Below are 20,256 nucleotides of genomic sequence, written 5' to 3'. Positions count from 1 at the left end.
TTCACCTTGTTTGTTTCTTTTATTTCAGTCATTTAAGTTTATAACAACTTCTGGATACTAAACATAAAAGAGCGAAATTATTTTGAAATACACATTGTTTCACCCCATGATGACTTGCAAGATGTTCACTGTTTTCGATTAGATAAATCACTGTCGGTCAGCAAATTTTAACTACAAATAACTATAATATAATACGCCAAAATGTGGTTTATGTTCAAATTTTCTTAGAGACAGTTGTTCATCTAATCTAAAACAGTGATACACCACACTGTGGCGTAATGTAACTAATAAGAACCAAAGAAAGGTTTACAAATTCATAACACTAGTATTTGATGGGTTTTCACAGAATTTTCCTTGCTGTTTAAATGAAATCAGAAGGGAGAGATCTGTAAAAACAATTACATTTACTTAACAACTACTGAATGAAAAAATATCCTCCTACAGCCAAATCAAGTTTCTGGATATATACTTTCTTTTTAATATATATATATATATATATTTATAAAATACTGTTTCATTTAAAGAAAGTTCTTTGTACAAATGTCAGTGTAAATGAATGTGGAGCTAATATGTCAATAGGAGTGAGTGAGCATCTGACAAAGAACCCAGAAATTCATTAAAAATATCCATTTTGTTTTATACTAAAAAGGTGTTTTACACAATATACACATTTTATTACTTACAAAAAGAGATAAATGACACATTTCTAAAAAGTCCTGATACAGCATTGTTAGTACCACCAACAAAGAAGAAAAAGTGATTGGAGAAAAATGATAGCCTTTAAAAAAGCAGTCCCATTAATGTAACGCTTCAGTGCATTTCGTCTCTTTGATGTTCAAAGTGCCGATTTGGTAACATGGAGACAATTCCACTCAAAAAAAAAGAAAAAAAAAGCGAGAGCATTTCTCCCAAAAAATGTACCATTTGTGTACCAACATCAAAATTTTCATAGGAAAATATTACATGAAAAGAATCTCTAGAAAATCTCATAGGAAAAAGAGAAAAATATCTAATGCACATTGTGTCACAACTGCCATGGCACCTTGCTGGATCTGTATTTTTCTTTTGAGGTACTTCTTTGAAAAATGAAAAAAGACTAATAAATTCATTTATTTTGTTCAGTTTCTTTTGCTGTGTCGCACAGTAGCACCATAGAGTTAAACGTGAAGATACTGCACCAATGAAACCCCACTGGTGATCAGCATGATGGCCGCAGTCGTTGTAGGTGATGGCTGATCCTCAACAACCGACTGCACAAAAGTCACTACGTTACGTCCTCTTCATACACACAATACAGCGGCTCACACGGGTCTGCAAGTTTCCAGCTTTCAGTGTCTCTGACTGTGGCTTTCTGTTTGGGCAAAGAAAGAACAATACTCTATTGATAGACGTCTTTTCATTTTAAGGACCCAGTTTTTCAAGAACGTTTTTGTACTTTTCAATGAAATTTTACCTGAACATTTCATTCACGTCCACAGTGGCCAGCCAGTAGCTGTACGAGTTGGTGTAATAATTGCAGGTGCCTCGACCGTGGCACTCGATGAACGGAGAGGAGCGGAACTCCTCCAGACAGGAGCCGGGAGAGGCGAGAGCCTGACCCGAACCCTCGGCACCTGCACTGGTGTGCTGTGACACAGACAAATCAATGCCAGTCAACAGCAAATAAGGATGTCTGAGATGTTAACAAGGTGTCTTTGTATTCATGCTCTTTTCATTTCAACAAAAACTTATCAAGAGGTGTTATAGGTAAAAAGTACTATGCTTAATTACATGAAATGCAATCCCATAAAAGCGCCGATGGGAATAGAAAGTTCTCCAGGTGATTTACTGACAATACGCACATTAAAAAACACAGATGCAGCCGGATCACTTCAATTTCATAATAAAAACTTTAAAATAAGCTAAACAACTAAAATTAAAAAAAAATTATATTTCTTATAGTGAAAACGCAGTTATTGTAAAAGTGTGATCTCTAGACCTGGAAAAGTCATGTAAATTAATCAAATCTTAATACAACATAGACATTTTTATATACTTATTTTTTTTTTTTTTTTTTTTACGGGTAGAAATTGTAAATAAAAAATATTTCCACAAATCCTTATCTTTAATCCTTATCAAATAATGACTGGAAAAGTCATTCCAGAGTGAAGACAAAATATACACTACTACTACAAAATAAATTACTAGTTCTGAAGAACAGAACTTAAAATATTTCATTTGAATTATTTTACTTATTTTAATCTATGGACACTTAGTTTCTGTAAATCAAAAAAAGTTTTAAAAACAAAAGTCATTATAGTAGATAGTAGGTACCAGAGGAGAGAGGAAGTCCCCTATATTGGGGACTTCAAATATTGTTATGGACAAAGGGGGTGTTGCAGTCAAAAAGGTTGAGAACGTCTTGTCTAAAAGTTAATGGTTTTTTCTGTTAATGGAACATTTCAAGTTCCCCAAGAGTGTCTAAGACCTGTGGTACTGTACATACCATCATGAAGGAGTAACCGATCCAGAGCATTTCCCAGTTCAGCGGGCAGGGTGGCACCTGAATGGTCTGGCTGTGTATAGCAATCACCATGGCTGGAGCTTCACACACAGAACACCTACACACGCACACACACACACACACACACACACAATCACACATGTTGTATTTTCATATTTTATGGGGACTTTCCATAGACAAGGATTTTTATACTATACAAACTGTTTATTTTAACCCCTAACACTAACCCTACCCCTAAACCTACCCATCACAGAAAACTTTCCGCATTTTTACATTTTCAAAAAACATCACTCAGTATGATTTATAAGCTGTTTTCCTCATGGGGACCAAAAATGTCACCAAAAGGTCAAAAATTACTAGCATTACTAAGTTTGTGGGGACATTTGGTCCTCAAACCCCATTAATGCTCTGCCATGACGCTTTAAGCTTGACGTCAACTAGTTGCTGATCATGGCCTATAGAGGGCGCAACACGATAACAAATCTTTGAAGTCCACTTTTACGCTCCGTTTCCATCAGTTAATATGACAAATAAATGCATAATCCGAAACATTGCTCAAAACTGATCAGGTAAATGCATGTTTTTAACAGCTTATTGCACACGTAAATTAATCGCCATTCTAAACTAATGCGTGCTGCATTTTAACACACATACATAGCTCACACATCATGTGCATATTGCGCACACAGAAACATTCAATAGCACACTGTTCTGTGATTTATCAATAAAATAGCTCAGAAACTGAAAAGTTCTAGCATATTTTTCTTAGTAACTAAAACCCACAGCTTCACTGTTTTAGTAGAGACGCTGCCAGGTAGAATTAATTCACACACAATTGCTCTCTCACTAATGCATTCATATAAATATTATGTAGGAGCACTAGCCTTGTGGGCAGCGCTGTGTCATATGCCATAGCTGTACACAATGCGACCCGCGTTCGAGTCTCAGCTCGAGGTTCAGGCTTCTCAAGCAAGATCAAAGTTTGTTCATTAATGATGTCATAGCGACTACAAAGTTGTTCAACCCCTCACACACACACACACGAAGCAATGCATTCAGGTCCCACTGAACCACCTAATCATCATCTGTTAGAGTGACCGTCTCTTACCGACTGATGTAAGGTTTGATGGCTTCTCCAGTGATGAGTGCCATGCTCATGGGCATGGGCTGGGGTGTGGACAGCCAATAGGAGTAGTCATTACGGGACGCGAAGTTGCAAACATTGTTGATGTCACAGAACATGAAAGGCATTGTGCTGAAACGACGTAGACAACTACCAGCCGTACCTGATGTTTTTTAAATGGAGAAAACGACACAATAGTAATGATCTATGTGATGCGAGAAAAAACATGATACATGCGTGTGCTCTGTGCCTTTTACGGCTACTCACCCAGGTCCTGTCCATGCGCCCTCTCGTTGCCTTGCACATAGAGTAAAGAGTAGCCATCATAGATAAGGCCTGTGCCATCTGGACATGGTGGCACGTCTGTGGTCTGACTGTGGCGAGTGATCAGAAAACCATGTGCTGCAGAAGTTGGTCCTGAGATACCAGGAGGGCCCGGAATCCCATCTGGACCAGGAGGGCCGGGATAACCACGCTGACCTGTACACAATTACATCATGTTGATTGTGAGGCTGATACATGGAATTGGAGAAAATTCAGGCACTGTTTATAAAGCCCCCTGCTGTTCGTGAAAACCTCGGAGCCACCAATATCAAGGACAATCCTTAAAGGAATAGTTTTGGACAAAAATGTAAATTTTGTCATCATTTATTCACACTCATGTCATTCTAAACCCATAAGACTTTAGTTAATCTTTTAAAACACAAATCAATATATTTTTTATTAAACCTGAAAGGTTTCTGTCCCTCCATTGAAAGTCCAGGTAACCAAAACATACAAGATCCAACATACAACATAAAAGCTCATAAAGGCATTGTTAAACTAATCGAGCGGTTTAATCCAAAGCTTCTGATGAGATATGATCGCTTAATATAATGAACAGACCAGGAACAGGACCAATGAGGTTTGTTCTAGCGCACAATGCATGCTCTATATGCATGTGTGTTTATGTGAATAAAAGGCTCAATTAAATCTGTTCATCATATTAAGCTGTCATTTCTCTTCACAAGACTAGGATTAAACTGCTTGATTCATATAGATTCATTTTATATGCCTTAATAAGCTTTTTGGATCTTCTCAGTTTTGGTTAGCTGGACTTTCAGTGGAGAGACAGAAACCTCACAGGATTCATAAAAAATATATTGTGTTTCAAAGATGAAGCAAATTCTGATGGGTTTGGAATGACATGAGCGAGAGTGATAAATCTTTTGGCTTTAATTGGACAAGACAGCAGAGATGTGCCAAGTGTTTGAAAATGACCTGAGCTGGATCTGAACTCGGGTAGGCCACATATTGGACCCTAACATTACCTGTTTGTCCAGCTTGTCCCATATCTCCCTTCCTTCCAGGTGAGCCGCTAAATCCTGGAGTTCCCATTTGACCTGGGTCACCAGGGTTGCCAGGTGAACCTAGAGGATGAAGGGACATCAGATATGAGGAGGAAGAAGACCAGACCAGGTCCTATAGTCTTGACCAGCCTTTGCAGGTAAAGAATCTTTATTATCTGTATTGTCTAGTCTCAATGTAACCACTAACCTGGAAGACCCTGTAATCCCGGGGGTCCTAGTGGGCCTCTGCTGCCTGGGTTTCCAGGTGGTCCAGGTGGACCACGCTCGCCCTTCACAACAATAGGCGATGGAGCAATGCCTGGGTCACCAGGAAATCCTGTGATCAAAAGAGGGGAGTAAGTATTAGAGAACGCATTTTTATCAGATTTGTAAAGGGAAAATCATCTGTGTTTCAAAATGACACACCTCTAGTTCCAGGGTCCCCACGTTGTCCTGCTCTGCCGTCAGCTCCAGCAGGGCCAGGCTGTCCTTTAGGTCCTATAACATGCAGAAGTTACGTGGATAAGAAGAGACTTTTATAAATAAGACTTAAAAACAAGCTTTAACATACAATTTATTATTGAATCATTCTGATGTTCCAAACATATATGCTGTTATTTCTTTTGTGAAACACAAAAGGAGAATTATTAAGAATGATCATGGGTTTCTTTATATATATTATATCCTGTACACTACCATTCAAAAGTTTGGGTTGGTAAGATTTACGTTAATGTTTTTGAAAGAAGTGTCTTATGCTCACCAAGGCTGCAGTTATTTGATAAAAATGAAACGCATGTGTCGTGGTGCTCACGTGAACAGCGTCGGCCAATAATGAACTGGCGTTCTGACATATAACCTGGAAGCGCTGCACTGTGTTTACAACGTGATCAGCGTAGCAGACTGACACGGAGGAGAAGAGGAGAAGAATTGTTGAATAAAGTCATTACTTTTTTTAGTTTTTTGTGCACAAAAAGTATTCTCGTCGCTTCATAACGTTAAGGTTGAACCACTGTGGTCACATGGACTATTTTAACGATGTCTTTACTACCTTTCTGGGCCTTGGAAGTTGCAATGACGTTGCCGCCTACGGCTGGTTCAGAAACCTCACGGATTTCATCAAAAAATATCTTCATTTGTTACAAAGATGAAAGAAGGTGTAACGGGTTTGAAACTACATGAGGGTGAGTAATTAATGACAGAAATTTCATTTTTGGGTGTACTAACCCTTTAATGCATGCAGCTATTAATTTCTATAAAAAAAAATCTTGCTGACCTCAAACTTTAGAATAGTAGTGCGTATTGAATAATGTTGCATAATGAACAGATCGAAATTTAAAGTGGGATTCAGTGCAGAATCATCCCCTCTGCTGTTGTACTCAAGTGTCATTCTCCATACAGCATATTAGAACTGGCGTAAACACATAAGACATCCAAGAAATATGTCACTGCGCTTCATACGCCATTTTTAGAGTAAATAATGACATACATTGTAATTTGTGGGTAAACAATTCCTTCAGTGGTTATAGAAGGATAACTGACCTGGGAATCCAGAAACGCCTTGAGGTCCCAAATCTCCTTTCAGACCACTAGGCCCTGGATTTCCTGGAGTACCCTTGTCAAAAGCAAATAACAAACATCATTATCTAACAGAATATAATAAATATAAATGAATAAATAAATTAACAACTATTTATATGATTTAAAATCATTTTATTATGTGAGAAGAAGAAAAAAGCAGAAAGACTCTTAAGTTTACTAAAATGGTTTAACAGTCATTATCCAAAAACAGATCAGAATCATTTATTCCACAGGGCAGTGCAATAAAACAAAATGTCCTCTTGTCTTCTTTTTAGCAAAATCACATAAAATTTCAGAACCCACATTAACCAAATGCAGCCTACAATGTTTCCACAAAAATGTTTCTACGAATGCAAAATATATGAATCCCTTTGCTAACAATAATAAAACCTTCTCATTAGAACACATTTAATAGTTACCGGAAAGCCAGGGGAACCACTATCTCCTTTCTGTCCTGGTGCACCAGATATCCCAGGGATTCCAGGCAGGCCCTTCTCACCCTTCACTCCTCCACTACCTGGAGGTCCACGGGGACCCTCAGGGCCAGGAGGACCTTCACATTCACAGAACAGAAATCAGTTCCTCAGAATCAGATCAAAACAGCATGCATCTCATATCAGGAAACCATTGTCAATATTATTCAAACAAGCAATGTGTGCATGTTTATCATGTATATTGTTGTAGTATATAGTGTGCTGAATGGTTCTGGGATGATCTATGAGAAGGAGAAGGTACAAAAGAGCAATCAACTAAAGTCTCAGAACTATATTCCTAGAATTGGATAGGGATATGAAAGTTAAACATAAAAAAAATCAAACATGAACATGAACCATCCCAGTCCCACCTAAGGTAAATCATCTAATGACTAACGGAGGTGCACAGTATGACACAGGTGAGTATCAAACCAAGTTGTCTAACCTGCAGGACCTATAGTGGGGTCAAAGGTCAACGGGTTCCCAAAAGTCCAATAAGAGGAGAAGCAAAGAACAAGATAAAGGTTTAAAAAAAGGGGCACAGCAGCACAAGTATAAAATGTGGTAAGGAACAGAAAAGTTTAGAAATGTTTAAAATTCTGATATATTGGTTGTTTTTACTTCCAGTTGCTTTACAGAATTCATTACTGAAGAAACAACTTAGCATATCTGACATAGCATTTATATTACCATTGAAAAGTATAGGGCTAGTAAGATGAAAGAAGCAAATTAACACTTTCATTCAGCAAGGTTGCATTCAACTGATCAAAAGTGACAAATTATTTCTGAAGGATCATGTGACACCTATGTGTGACACTTAAGACTGGAGTAATGGCTGATGAAAATTCAGATTTGCCATCACAGGAATAAATTGCATTTACCAGTTATTTTAAATTGTAATAACATGTAACACTATTACTGTTTTACTGTATTTTTGATCAAATAAATGCATCCTTGGTGAGCATAAGAGACTTCTTTTCAAAACATTAAAAAATATTACAGACCCCAAACTTCTGAATAGTAGTGCACATGCACATCCTCATTATGGTTACATGCTCAACGTGGAATAAAGCTGTTAAGATTGTTAATCACAATCTGAATAATCAAGACATGCACATTCTTTCCCTTCTGTTTTCTTCAGGAAATACTTGCTCTTAGAATTTTGGATTTATCAAGTTTGCTGCAAATGGGATAAAACATTTACAAGAGACATTCATAATCGTATTATGAGCAAATATTCTTGTGCATGTAAATTATATCAACTGCTCAAATACAGGTAGCAAATGCAAACTGTGGTAATACTACTTTTTAGAAGTAGGTTTATTGTGCAAGCTGACATAAAGCAGTAATTGTATAAATCTTTTATAGCATAGCATAGTATAATTGACTAAATGTCTAGACACATAATACAGATGAATTACAAATTATTAATAGGTAGATTCAATTTAAATTATTTCTAACACAGAGTTATGTATTGAAGCATGAAAAAAATAAATAAATCTATAGCATGAAGAAGCTGACCTTCTGGGCCTGCAAAGATCCCATGTCATCAGGAGGAGCAGAACCATGCCGCAAGAAACAGGAAATGCATATAATACCCAGAATGCACCTGGGTAAAATAAGCCTAATAGACACTAGCCAAAATGGTCTCCTTCTTCATCAACTTTAAAAGCTTTTGGTAAGATACTTATCAAACAGCTCTGATTTGATTCAATTATATATTAATTGTTTTAAAAAATATCAGCAGAATTCATGAAAGTTTTTGCTCTTTTACACCAAGGTGGAGATCATTTTAGATAGTCCTGCAATGGCTTTTCATTTTATTTCAAATCAGCACATCTCCCATGCAAAAGTGCCAGATGACCACTAAATTTGGTCACAGACATAGACAGCAACCTGTGGAGGACAATGGAGCTTCCACTGCTGAAGGGACGGGATGGGTGGAGGAAAAGACACACAAGGGTGAATGGATGGGTGAACAGCTAACCGTGGATAGGGGAAGCAGACACTGTGTGTAATACTATAGTGCCCCGACTGGGCAACTGTGAAACACTGACAGCAAAAAAACCTCTGCATGCATGCAACTCCTTCACTTTTCTCGGACACATGACAAACTGGCAAACAATGAAGGAAGGGAGTGAGGAGAATAGAATATCCCTTGCAGTGAAGAGAATGCAAAGAGTGTGTCTTGTGCTCCTTGATCTGAGAGTGTATTTGTGACAGTGACATGGATGTGGCATAATCATGATTGCCTGTGTAATATTCCATGCAAATCAGTCAAACAAACAAAATCAAAGCCAGTATGCCCTCTGGTTCACAATTAAAATATTACTTTTGCTGATGAAGTGGTTCCCAAACAGGGGTACTTTCACCTGATTTTAATTTTTCTAAGATAAATCTATAAAACACGTTTATGACATGTAGATACGAATGTGTGTTAATGCATTCAGTTCCTGAATGTGTAAGTTGTTGTCATTTACCAGACACATATCATTATCTTCTCTTGTATAAGTTTCCATGATAGTCAGATAGCCTAATCTAAATTGATGGGTCTGTAAGCGTACATCAGAAAACAACAAACACTGTAGTAAAGCAGAGTATTAATTAATAGGAATATGCAGCGAAGCCATTATTTGTGTCTATATTTCCTGGGATTACAAAATCACGTGTTTTTTGGGCCGATTTAAGTACTGATTAAAATTTGTTTTAAGAGTTTGTTCTTTTTTAATTAGATATTCTACTCCAGGCTACTCTTCATAAAAATAAATGAACAAATGCAAATATCAGCTTGATGTGATCATTTTGACATTGTGAAACCAACAGGGCAGAGCTGACCAAAAGGGATGAGATGTTTAACTTACCCGATCTTCCAGGGGGACCAGGTGTGCCTTGGCTACCTTTAGGCCCCTGCGCAGGCAAGCCTGGAGGCCCAGGTGGTCCTACAGTGCCACTCTGACCAGGCAACCCAGGGAATCCCGGGTCACCTTTCGGACCAGGAAATCCAGGACTTCCGGGAGAACCCGGAAAACCAGGGTCTCCTTTAAGCCCTGCGACATAAGAAAAACAGTAAATTATGTTAAATCTGTTATGAAAATTATAACGAGGAACTGTTCGAATTCTTCTGGTGTAAAAATGAAGACACATGAACAAAACTCTCAGCATTTCACCTGGTGAACCGGGAAAACCGGGCGGGCCTGGGCCACCAAGGCCAGGAGCACCTGGGTAAAACGTTAAAAAGAAATTATTCCAGATACTGTACACATGCTACACTGAGCACATCTTGCGTACTTTGATTTCCTCTGTATTCAGACTAACCTGGTTCACCCTTTTGTCCCGCAGGTCCTGGAATACCATCACGACCAGCAAGACCTTTATCGCCAGGATTGCCGGCTGGTCCAGGTCGTCCAGGATCTCCTGGTCTTCCAGGTGCTCCACTAAGACCAGGAGGGCCTGTAACACCATCCAAACCTTTAGGGCCAGGAATGCCAGGTGACCCTTGGAATCCTGGGAGTCCCGGATCACCCTTTGGTCCAGAGCTACCAGTCAAGCCTGAAGGTCCTGGAGGGCCAGCTTGGCCTTTCAGCCCAGGGTTTCCAGGGAATCCTGGAGTGCCTGGTTCACCCTGGGAATTTCAAAGCATTTAATAGCATTAAATATTAAAAGCTAATATTCTCAATTCTGAAGTAGTAGACAATATATTTTTTACCTTTGGCCCAGGATTTCCTGGTAATCCAAATCCTGGTGTGCCAGGATCACCTTTGGGTCCCGGGAACCCTGGGGATCCTGGGGATCCAGGCTGGCCTGATCGGCCAGGTTGGCCAGGAGTTCCTTTCATTCCAGTACTTCCTATAACAAAGAAGACTAAGTCAGTCTAGCTTCAAGGTTTCAAAGCTACTGAAAAATAACAAAGGTTTTGGTTTAGAGCCATATGGGAGTGAGGATCTGACCTGGAAATCCCATCTCTCCCATGCTACCCTTCAGTCCAGGGGCTCCTGGAGACCCTGGAGTTCCTGGGAGACCAGAATCACCTTTGGGGCCTAAACATGAATACAAAATAAATTTAACTGGTCAACAAAACCCCATTCATTAGTCTATATACTTTGCAGTACACGACAGAAGACTGCTTGATTGAAGATGCTTTTGATGGCTCAAATTCAAATATGTGTACTTGTTTGCTTTACCTGGGGACCCTGGTAGTCCTGGCCTTCCATCTTGCCCAGGGAAACCAGATTCTCCAGGGATACCGGAAACACCCTTTGCTCCTGGTGGTCCGCTTAAACCTATATGACAAACAAAGAGAATCGTAGAGTCACCAAAATACATGAGGAGATTAAATGTTTCCTTTTGTTAAACTTTGAGTACAGAAAAACATATGTTGAGGAGGGACCCTCAAATATGTACTGATGACAAGAAACAGAAAATGCATATAATACCCAGAATGTCCCTGGTCAAATTAAGCCTAATAGACACTAGCCAAAATGGTCTCCTTCTTCATCAACTTCTAAAGCTTTTCGTAGGCTACTTATCATCCAAGCTCTGATATCAATTTCATATTAATGGATATTAAAATATATTAAATAAAGATTTAGATATTAAAAACATATCTATTTTATATGAAGCTCTGCAGAAACCCATTTTAGGCCATTTTAGATAGTCCCACAATGGCTTTTAATTTCTTTAATTTCTTTCTTTATATATTTTAGGAAGGGAGTCCATCACAAGGGGATCCTCATATTTTGGGATCCTTGACATCACCAAAAAGGCCATAATGGTGTGATCAAGGTAGCAGCTAACAGACTTGTCTCACCTGGAACTCCGGGTTCTCCTTTTTGTCCTTTATATAGCTGTGGACGTGAAATTTGGCCAGGTGGGCCTGGAATGCCTGGGTCACCTCTGTCTCCCTTAAATCCACTGGAACCTGTGCTTCCTGGTCGTCCTGGGATACCGTCATCTCCTGCAGGGGAGCAAAGCACAATAATATTTCACTCTATGACAGACTTTATGAAATTGTTTCAGAAATGTGAGCTGAAGCACAAAATGGTATTAGACCTTTTGGTCCTTGAGAGCCTGGTCTGCCAGGGTTGCCAGGGCCACCTGGAGGTCCTGGAGCACCCATGCCACCCATGTCACCTTTAGGCCCTGTAATAATTATATAGGATTAGTAGAGAAGGACCAGGATAAAGAAATAAGATATATATTGTATACATTCAACAAATGCAGTTAAAATTGCGAATATTAGTAGATATTGCTATCATCATATTACCAGGCAGTCCCGATAGGCCATCTTGACCAGGTTGTCCTGGACCCCCAGGTGGACCAATTGTGCCAGGAGGTCCAGGAAATCCAGGGCTTCCTCTGTCCCCTTGCAACCCTGGAATACTCTGACCTGGGGGACCACGGTCTCCTTTCTCTCCATTCGCACCAGGGACTCCTGAAGTAGAGAAGACAACAATGGTGTCATATAGTGAAACACTACTTAGTCATATTACTAGTACTAGCATTTGTGTTTGATAATGCTTGAGAGATACGCTTCACCTGACACACATTTTAGTTATGAGGGTCATAGAATTGTTACAATTTCTAGACTTAATAATATTATTTTATTTAAAATTATAAATTGGTGTGGTTTATAATCATTAAAATTGTGTTTTCTTAGACAAAGCATCTCCCTGTGCACATAAGGACATATTAGTTTGCATAAAAATAGTCTAGAGCTCGCACAAGATTGCATTAGACTAGAAATAAATCTGGCAAGCATATCTCTAATTCAAGATCCATTCTTCTCTGAAGAGAGTTTTACTGAAACAACCATAGACATACCAGGAGACCCCATAGATCCAGGAGGTCCAGGAGGACCAGGGGGGCCCTGAAGGCCAAAGGCAGGGGGCCCTGGGGGGCCACGAGAACCAGGACCACCAGGAAAACCACCATCACCTAAGTGCAAAAAGAAAATGCGAAGAACTTAGATCAATTGTTTTATATTTGTAATACAACTTCATGTTAGTTCAAGGCATCTCTTTTGTGTCTAGTGCAGCATAACAATTTTTTCTCTGTTTGAACATGAAGTAATTCTCTACCTTTAGGTCCAGGGGCACCGTCGCGACCTGAACGACCTGGTGCACCAGGACTTCCAGGGAAACCAGAATCACCTTTAGGACCGGGTGTACCTTTACTGCCTGGGGATCCTGTAGGACCTGAAGGGCCAGGTAGACCAAAACCAGGATCTCCCTTTGGGGACATAGACACTCATTGGAGCACATTCCTAATACAGTTTACTTATTTATACCCCTAATGCATTTTTCATCTGATAAAATTTTTTAAATATAGCCATCCAAAATATATAGTTCAATATTCTATATATTGATACTGTACAGTATATTCAGTATTGTTTAAAAGTCTGGGGTCGGTAAACTTTTTTAAAGTTTTGGAAAGAAGTCTCTTATATCTCCTATCATCAAGGCTGCATTTTTTTGATCGAAAATACAGTAAAACAGTAATGTAAAAAGTTGTATTATTATTTATTATTTAATATATATATATATATATATATATATATATATTTGTTTATAATAATTGTGCAATTTTATTAAATTTAAAAATATTTTTTTCCATGTTTTAATATATTTTAAAATGTTATTTATTTATTTTATGGGAAAGTTGAAATCATCAGCCATTACTCCAGTCTTCAGTGCCACATGATCCTTCAGAAATCAGTTTAATATGCTGATTTGGTGCTCAAAAAACATTTCTTATTATTATCAGTATTGACAACAGTTGGCCAGGATACATACTCTGATTAACAGAAATGATAAAAAAAAAAAAAACAGCATTTATTTGAAACAGAAATATTTGTATAATTCTTAACACTTTTGATCAAATTAATGTATCCTTGCTGAATAAAAGTATTATTTTTATTTTTTTATTCTTACTAACCCAAAATTTGAACAGTTGTGTATACAATGTGCAATAGAATGATTTATAAAACTGATTATTAAAATATTTATCACATAAATGTAACATACTCGTATTATCTTTTAGTGAAGTTAATAATATTATATTGTATTGTGTGGGTTAAATGTCTCATACTTTGGGTCCAGGTAATCCAGGCTGACCAGGTAATCCATCCAAACCTGGTCGCCCAGGAATGCCAGGTCCACCAGGGGAACCAGCAATACCAGGAAAGCCTGGAGAATATCAACAACACTGTTAGACATATGGACAAAATAGTCCCTCACTACCTAAGAAAAAAAAAAGTACTTAAAAAAAGAGGGAAACAGGGAAAGAATATGTGGAACAATACATGCACCTAGTGAAAGTCAGATAATTCATCCAGGCCAATTAATTAGCAAGTATTTGGCCAAATCTGATTTTTTAATGAATACTGCCCATTTCCTGTGAATTGGAAAACACTTAGCAGTTGACAAACTACTTGTGACAGAGTCTATTAGTGTTTTAATAGCGGGAATACATTGTACCTTTAGTACCAGGGGGTCCTGGCAAACCAATACCAGGAAGACCAGGATCTCCTTTGCCTCCAGGTGGGCCTGGGAACCCAGGCTGTCCAGCTTGGCCTGTATTACCTGTACAGATTTACCGGTCACTGTTAAACTTTGAATACCCAATCTGCTCCATATGCATTCAAGACCACTAAATGTGTGCTGACAAAGTGTAGTAAGTCATTTTGTCTTTACCTGGACTTCCTGGCAATCCGGGATCTCCATCACGCCCTGGAGGTCCACGCTCACCTTTTTCTGGCACAGCCAACCCAGGTTCACCTTTCTGACCTACATTGAGATGATGTAATGTCCAAGTTACTCATCATTCAAAGTAGTTAAACTTCTTTTAAGTCAAAAAGTTGTCAGCTACACACATTGAACATAATCACACATACTCAATCATGACAACTCTCTGAATAGTTTTAGCATGTTAAAGAAAAAGACAATGTTAATGTATTTGGTATTGGCATACTAGATCTGCTTATGAAGCCTGCTGCTGCAGAGCAAGTACGGACTTGCTACTTCCAATAGATACACAGACACGCTGCTTTGAGAATGTAAAATATGCTGCTGCTGCATGAAGACATTCATAAATCCCGTAGCGGATCTAGACAGATGGAGCTGGGGGAGGAGGAGGATGAACTCAGATAAGGCGCTAGTAGTTGATATGACGGACCACCTGTCAAAAAATGATTGATTGACAGGTGCCACGCCCCTTCCGGTGACAGGTCCCGCCCCTTCCGGTGACATGTCCCGCCCCTTCCGGTGTCCCGCCCCTTCCGGTGTCCCGCCCCTTCCGGTGACAGGTGTCCCGCCCCTTTTGACTTTTGATTGACAGTTTGACAGCTAGTTTTGACTTTTGATTGACAGGTTGACAGTTAGTATGACTTTTGATCATGTTTTGACAGCTAGTTTTGACTTTTGATTGACAGTTTGACAGCTTTTGATCATGTTTTGACAGCTAGTTTTGACTTTTGATGTCTTTTGAAGTCTTTTGATATTGACAGAAAGTGTTATAACAATATGTGATGGTATCTGACAGCTAGTTTGATGCCTTTTGAACATGACAGTTAGTGTTTTTGAAGCCTTTTGATCGTTTGAAGACACTGTGATTAAATAATACGTCATGGCTATATGACAGCTAGTTTTAATTGTTTGAAGACACTGTTATATATCAGGACCCCTCCCTCCCTCCCTCCCTCCCTCCACCCCTCCCTCCACATTCCTGAACAGTGTATATAAATGGGGTCAGTGTGTTCTACAACCACCAGAAAGAGAAACATGAGTTACATGAGCATGGACGGTTTATCCTCCTCCCCTCAATCTCCAGAGGCGGGGCTGAGCAGCAGGATGATGGAAAGTCTGACTATGGCGCCGAGAAAACCTTTCGGTCACATCCGTTTGACAAATTTTCTCCATGAAATTTCGGAATGGACTAAAGGCGAATTTATGATGTGTAGTAACCGTGTATTCGGGTACAAATTTCACAAACCAACTCGAGTTGTTACGCTCTACACCACTGACGGTGTGGGCGAGTTTCAGGCTGGGGAAGACGCGTGCGTGGTATTTCCTGAAAAAGACTGGTCTCTATTTTACAAATTTGTCTGGAGGGACCTGAACGACGGCGGCGAGGAGCCTTTGTACATCGCGGAGTGGGACGGGGCAACCCCGAATGTCCGGTACCGCGTGGTAGGTGACCATACTAAAAAGAAGCCGAATGATTCTGTTTACATATTCTGCTGTAAAGACAAGACAAAGCTCAACAACACACGGTTTGGGGCCGTCCTGCCTAACGAGCATCACGATCTGTATGAAATGCAATTTTTGTTCAAGTGGTGCGATCTGGATCTGCTGAATAGTGTTTTTTCAATCATCAACAAAATGTTCAAATGGTGCGACATGCATGACGAATACAACAAAATTAAAGTGCAGCTGTTCCACCCTGAGAGATGCGCGCGCAGCAGTACATACGCTCTGCCGTCCACGCCCATTCACTACAGCCATCATAAAGCTCGAAGGTCAGCCCCTCCCAAACGTCGTTTATAAATCACAGCTGAAGTGCTACAACGCCTCCCGCCCCCCTTTTACTACAACGACCATAAATTCCAGCGACCAGACCCTCCCAAGCAGCATTTATAAACCATGGCTGAAGACGGCGTTTCAGAACCCGCTCATGTGTGCAGCTGCGGGATCTCTTTCGGCGGCATTCTCGACGACAACGCTACCCTCCATACTCTGACTGACACCCACGGACCATCGGACCTCCACAAAGACTGGGCTCCGGCTAAAACTACCAAACGTCGCATAGACTTGGAATCGTGCTTTGAAAACGATTGGGCTCCGGGTAACATTATCAACCCTGAACCATCGGACCTCCAAAACGACTGGGCTCCGGCTAAAACTACCAAACGCAGCTTAGACTGGGATTTGGCGGTCGAGTGCGATTGCGGTTGCACTAAACCTTCACCTCCACCATCCAACAACCTGACTTACCTCATCAACCCTCGCAAAGACTTGGAATCGTCCGACGATGAATTCGACTGCGGTCCGGGTAACCATAACAAGCCCCAGAAAGACATGGAATTGTTCATCCAATGCGATTGTCCCCACGGGACAGCCAAAAATGTCAGGCTCCATAACGATCGGGAATCGGACGACACACCTAAAATCGTCAGCACCGTGTCTCTTGCTAATCATGGCTTCGACGTCACAGACGGATGTTTCAGTGACGTTGGATTCAAAATCATAAAAGCCGCGACCGTGGTTTTGCTGCAACATCTCATCGCCGACAAGCTGAAGGACGACTGCGAGGGATGTGAGATTGATCATCCCAGCCAGCTGCAACATTCCTGCCTGTTTGACCCTCCCAACTACTACTTCGACACACACTTTGACGAACTTTCAGGCAAGCTGTTTAAACCCTCTTTTCATTCCATCATCGCTACTCTCCTAGAACGGTGCGGGTTAAAATCTCAACCCCACCGTATTCAAGGAACAGTCGGGACTATTCTGCACGAATTAAAAGACGAACCATTCATCGCCGCTAAGCTAGAAGAAATCAGGGTGAGACTTCTGGACAAGCCCTGCAAGGAAATCATCTGCGACGTCGTCGATCTCTGGCAAGGTCTTCCAATCGTGAATGGCGAGTGACCAAGCCACCTCCAACATGGGTGCAGCCTGTAGCCTAAAGTGTTGTATGGAATTCATGTTTAAAGATCATTACAGACACCAGATGACCGATCTGATGAGCAAGATTATCATGGACGCATCCCACCCCGATACTCCGTGTTATGACACTGTGCGTGAGACAAATCTCAAGAAACATATGGTGCATATAAGAGGACTGGCTAATTCATGGGACGATTTGACGGACAAATGTGTTGACGGTAACGATCCACCCGGTGTAATGATAAAAGAGGTTCTAGATATGATGTGTGAATCACAATGCCCTCTTGGGATCACCGATGTGTTGTGTACTTGTACGTATGTGGCGGATGTGTGTACCGAGCTGGTAAAGAAATCAAAAGAATATGATGAGGATGATGAGGATGACGTTGTCAAAATTGTCGAAGTGATTCAAAACGTTGACAAAATCGTTGTAATGTATGTCGATTACATCCTAGATCGTAACATGATGGCCTGCCGCGACTTTCTTTTCTGGTTAGATTACCACTGACGTTATTATTACTATCCATTTTCTCTGTTTTACTTAGATTTTGTACTAACATCATTATATTCATTTTACATAGCCTAGATTTTGTACTAACATCATTATATTCATTTTACATAGCCTAGATTTTGTACTAACATCATTATATTCAATTTACTTAGATTTTGTGTGTTGTATTAATACCATTATATTCAATTTACTTAGTATTTGATTTATTATATGCATGTTTACTATCCTCTATTATAACCATTTTTACTTAGTGTTTGAATTATTATATGCATGTTTACTATCTTCTATTATATCCATTTGACTTGTATTATATCCTGTAACGTTTTTTAATAAAAGATTGATTCAAACCACTTGTACGCGTCATTCTTTTGCAACGGTTGAAACGGCAGCATGTCGGAGCTCATGAAAAAGGCTTATTATACACCCTCCAACCCCGGCTCTTTAGGGGGTAAAAAACGATTAAAAGATGCCGTCTTAAAAGATACCGGGGTCCGTCTAAGCGATAAACAGGTTTCAGAATGGCTGGCTGGTGAGGACGCTTACACATTACACAAAACAGCGCCTATAAAATACAAACGAAATAGAGTGGTGGTGTACGGGGTCGATACGCAGTTCCAGGCCGATCTAGTCGACATGATTGCCTACGCCAAGGATAATGACGGCAATAAATATCTGCTGACGTGCATAGACGTATTTAGCAAGTACGCCTGGGCTCGTGTGTTGAAGAATAAGAGCGGCGCCGAGGTTACTAGAGCGTTCGAGTCTATACTCGAAGAGGGCCGTGTGCCGCAGAAATTGCAGACGGATCAGGGAAAGGAGTTTTTTAACAAACAATTTCAAGATGTAATGAAAAAGCACGACATTAATCATTTCGCTACAGCTACCGATTTGAAAGCCAGCGTCGTGGAACGATTTAATAGAACGTTAAAAAGTCGTATGTGGAGATTTTTAACGGCTACAAATTCCCGACGATACATAGATGTTTTACAAGACATCATGCAGGGGTATAACACCAGTTATCACCGAAGTATCAGAATGAGACCTGTGGACGTCAACAAAGTAAACGAGGGTCAAGTGTTTCAAAACTTGTACGGCGATATAAAGAAGACAGCGAGACCCGTATTTAAATTCAAAGTCGGGGACGTCGTCAGGATTTCAAAAGTGAGAGGCCCGTTCGCCAAAGGTTATGAGCAGAACTACACGGAAGAATTTTTCACCATATCCGCGTGTATTCCTCGTCAACCCCCAGTCTACAGACTCACAGATTTTGATGGTGATGTCATTCAGGGGGTTTTTTATGAAAAAGAGTTGCAAAAAATAATTGTGAGTAAAAACAAATCTTTTAAGGTGGAAAAGATTTTAGGTCAGAAAAAACAAGGGAAATCTACACTTGTTTTAGTGAAATGGCTAGGGTGGCCTTCAAAATTTAATAGTTACATAGATAAAAAAACTCTGGTGGACTTACAATCTCCTTAAAACACACCGTCGTTTAACGGGTGAGATCATACGAGCGAAGGACCGCCATGGACGATCACGGGTTCTACGTCACGTTGCCGTGCAATGCATCGAGGTCGGTTTATCCTGAAAATCGCATATCCAGCTATACAACCAGGTTAGCAAAAGCTATAAACTTGAAAGGACAATGGGAGGTGGGACTCGCCGAAATCGAATATCCTAGAAGTTGGTATAACTTTAAGGATGAAGACGGGTATTTCACCCTACATACGGCCCCCGAAGATGCGGAATCGTTTAAAAAAGACTTATCCGAGTTTTTTATATCGACGAAATTATACATAAGAGGTGGGTACTACGCAAACATTCGTGCGATCCTCCGCGCGATAAATCAACTTCTCGCACCCACGGCCGTATTGCATCATGAGGAATTAAAAAACAAAGTGTTTCTGGTCGCGAAACCCAACATTTCAGTCAGCTTCCAAGGCAGACTCGCCACTATTTTGGGAATGATACCGGATGATGCTCTCGGACGCTCGGCCTACCATGAAGGAGCTGATTTTACTACGAGCGTCATCACGTACGCACCTCATCAAGCCGATATCAACGCCGGGTTCTACACAT

General features: G+C 40.1%; 1 protein-coding gene across 1 annotated transcript in view; it reads right to left on the bottom strand.

Annotated features, from left to right (window-relative positions):
* Positions 1–20,256, bottom strand: part of col4a5 (collagen, type IV, alpha 5 (Alport syndrome)) — an 82,267-nt gene continuing 62,011 nt past the window's right edge. The window contains exons 26-49 of the mRNA XM_082162643.1: positions 14,697–14,789; positions 14,481–14,585; positions 14,092–14,189; positions 13,083–13,233; positions 12,826–12,939; positions 12,269–12,436; positions 12,055–12,144; positions 11,813–11,959; positions 11,187–11,285; positions 10,953–11,042; positions 10,712–10,851; positions 10,321–10,627; positions 10,173–10,223; positions 9,867–10,052; positions 6,952–7,085; positions 6,494–6,566; positions 5,381–5,452; positions 5,163–5,291; positions 4,937–5,035; positions 3,894–4,106; positions 3,612–3,789; positions 2,486–2,600; positions 1,454–1,626; positions 1–1,351 (exon numbers count right to left, since the gene is read on the bottom strand). Of these exons, the coding sequence (XP_082018769.1) occupies positions 1,270–1,351; positions 1,454–1,626; positions 2,486–2,600; positions 3,612–3,789; positions 3,894–4,106; positions 4,937–5,035; positions 5,163–5,291; positions 5,381–5,452; positions 6,494–6,566; positions 6,952–7,085; positions 9,867–10,052; positions 10,173–10,223; positions 10,321–10,627; positions 10,712–10,851; positions 10,953–11,042; positions 11,187–11,285; positions 11,813–11,959; positions 12,055–12,144; positions 12,269–12,436; positions 12,826–12,939; positions 13,083–13,233; positions 14,092–14,189; positions 14,481–14,585; positions 14,697–14,789 (3,107 nt within the window). The 3' untranslated portion in view covers positions 1–1,269. The remainder of the gene's footprint in view (positions 1,352–1,453; positions 1,627–2,485; positions 2,601–3,611; positions 3,790–3,893; positions 4,107–4,936; positions 5,036–5,162; positions 5,292–5,380; positions 5,453–6,493; positions 6,567–6,951; positions 7,086–9,866; positions 10,053–10,172; positions 10,224–10,320; positions 10,628–10,711; positions 10,852–10,952; positions 11,043–11,186; positions 11,286–11,812; positions 11,960–12,054; positions 12,145–12,268; positions 12,437–12,825; positions 12,940–13,082; positions 13,234–14,091; positions 14,190–14,480; positions 14,586–14,696; positions 14,790–20,256) is intronic.

This window comes from Leuciscus leuciscus (genome assembly GCF_965113295.1).
Source record: "Leuciscus leuciscus genome assembly, chromosome: 2".
In the NCBI taxonomy this organism is placed as follows: Eukaryota; Metazoa; Chordata; class Actinopteri; order Cypriniformes; family Leuciscidae; genus Leuciscus; species Leuciscus leuciscus.
The sequence above is the reverse complement of the archived record's forward strand: the minus strand, read 5'-3'. Positions and strand labels throughout refer to the sequence as shown.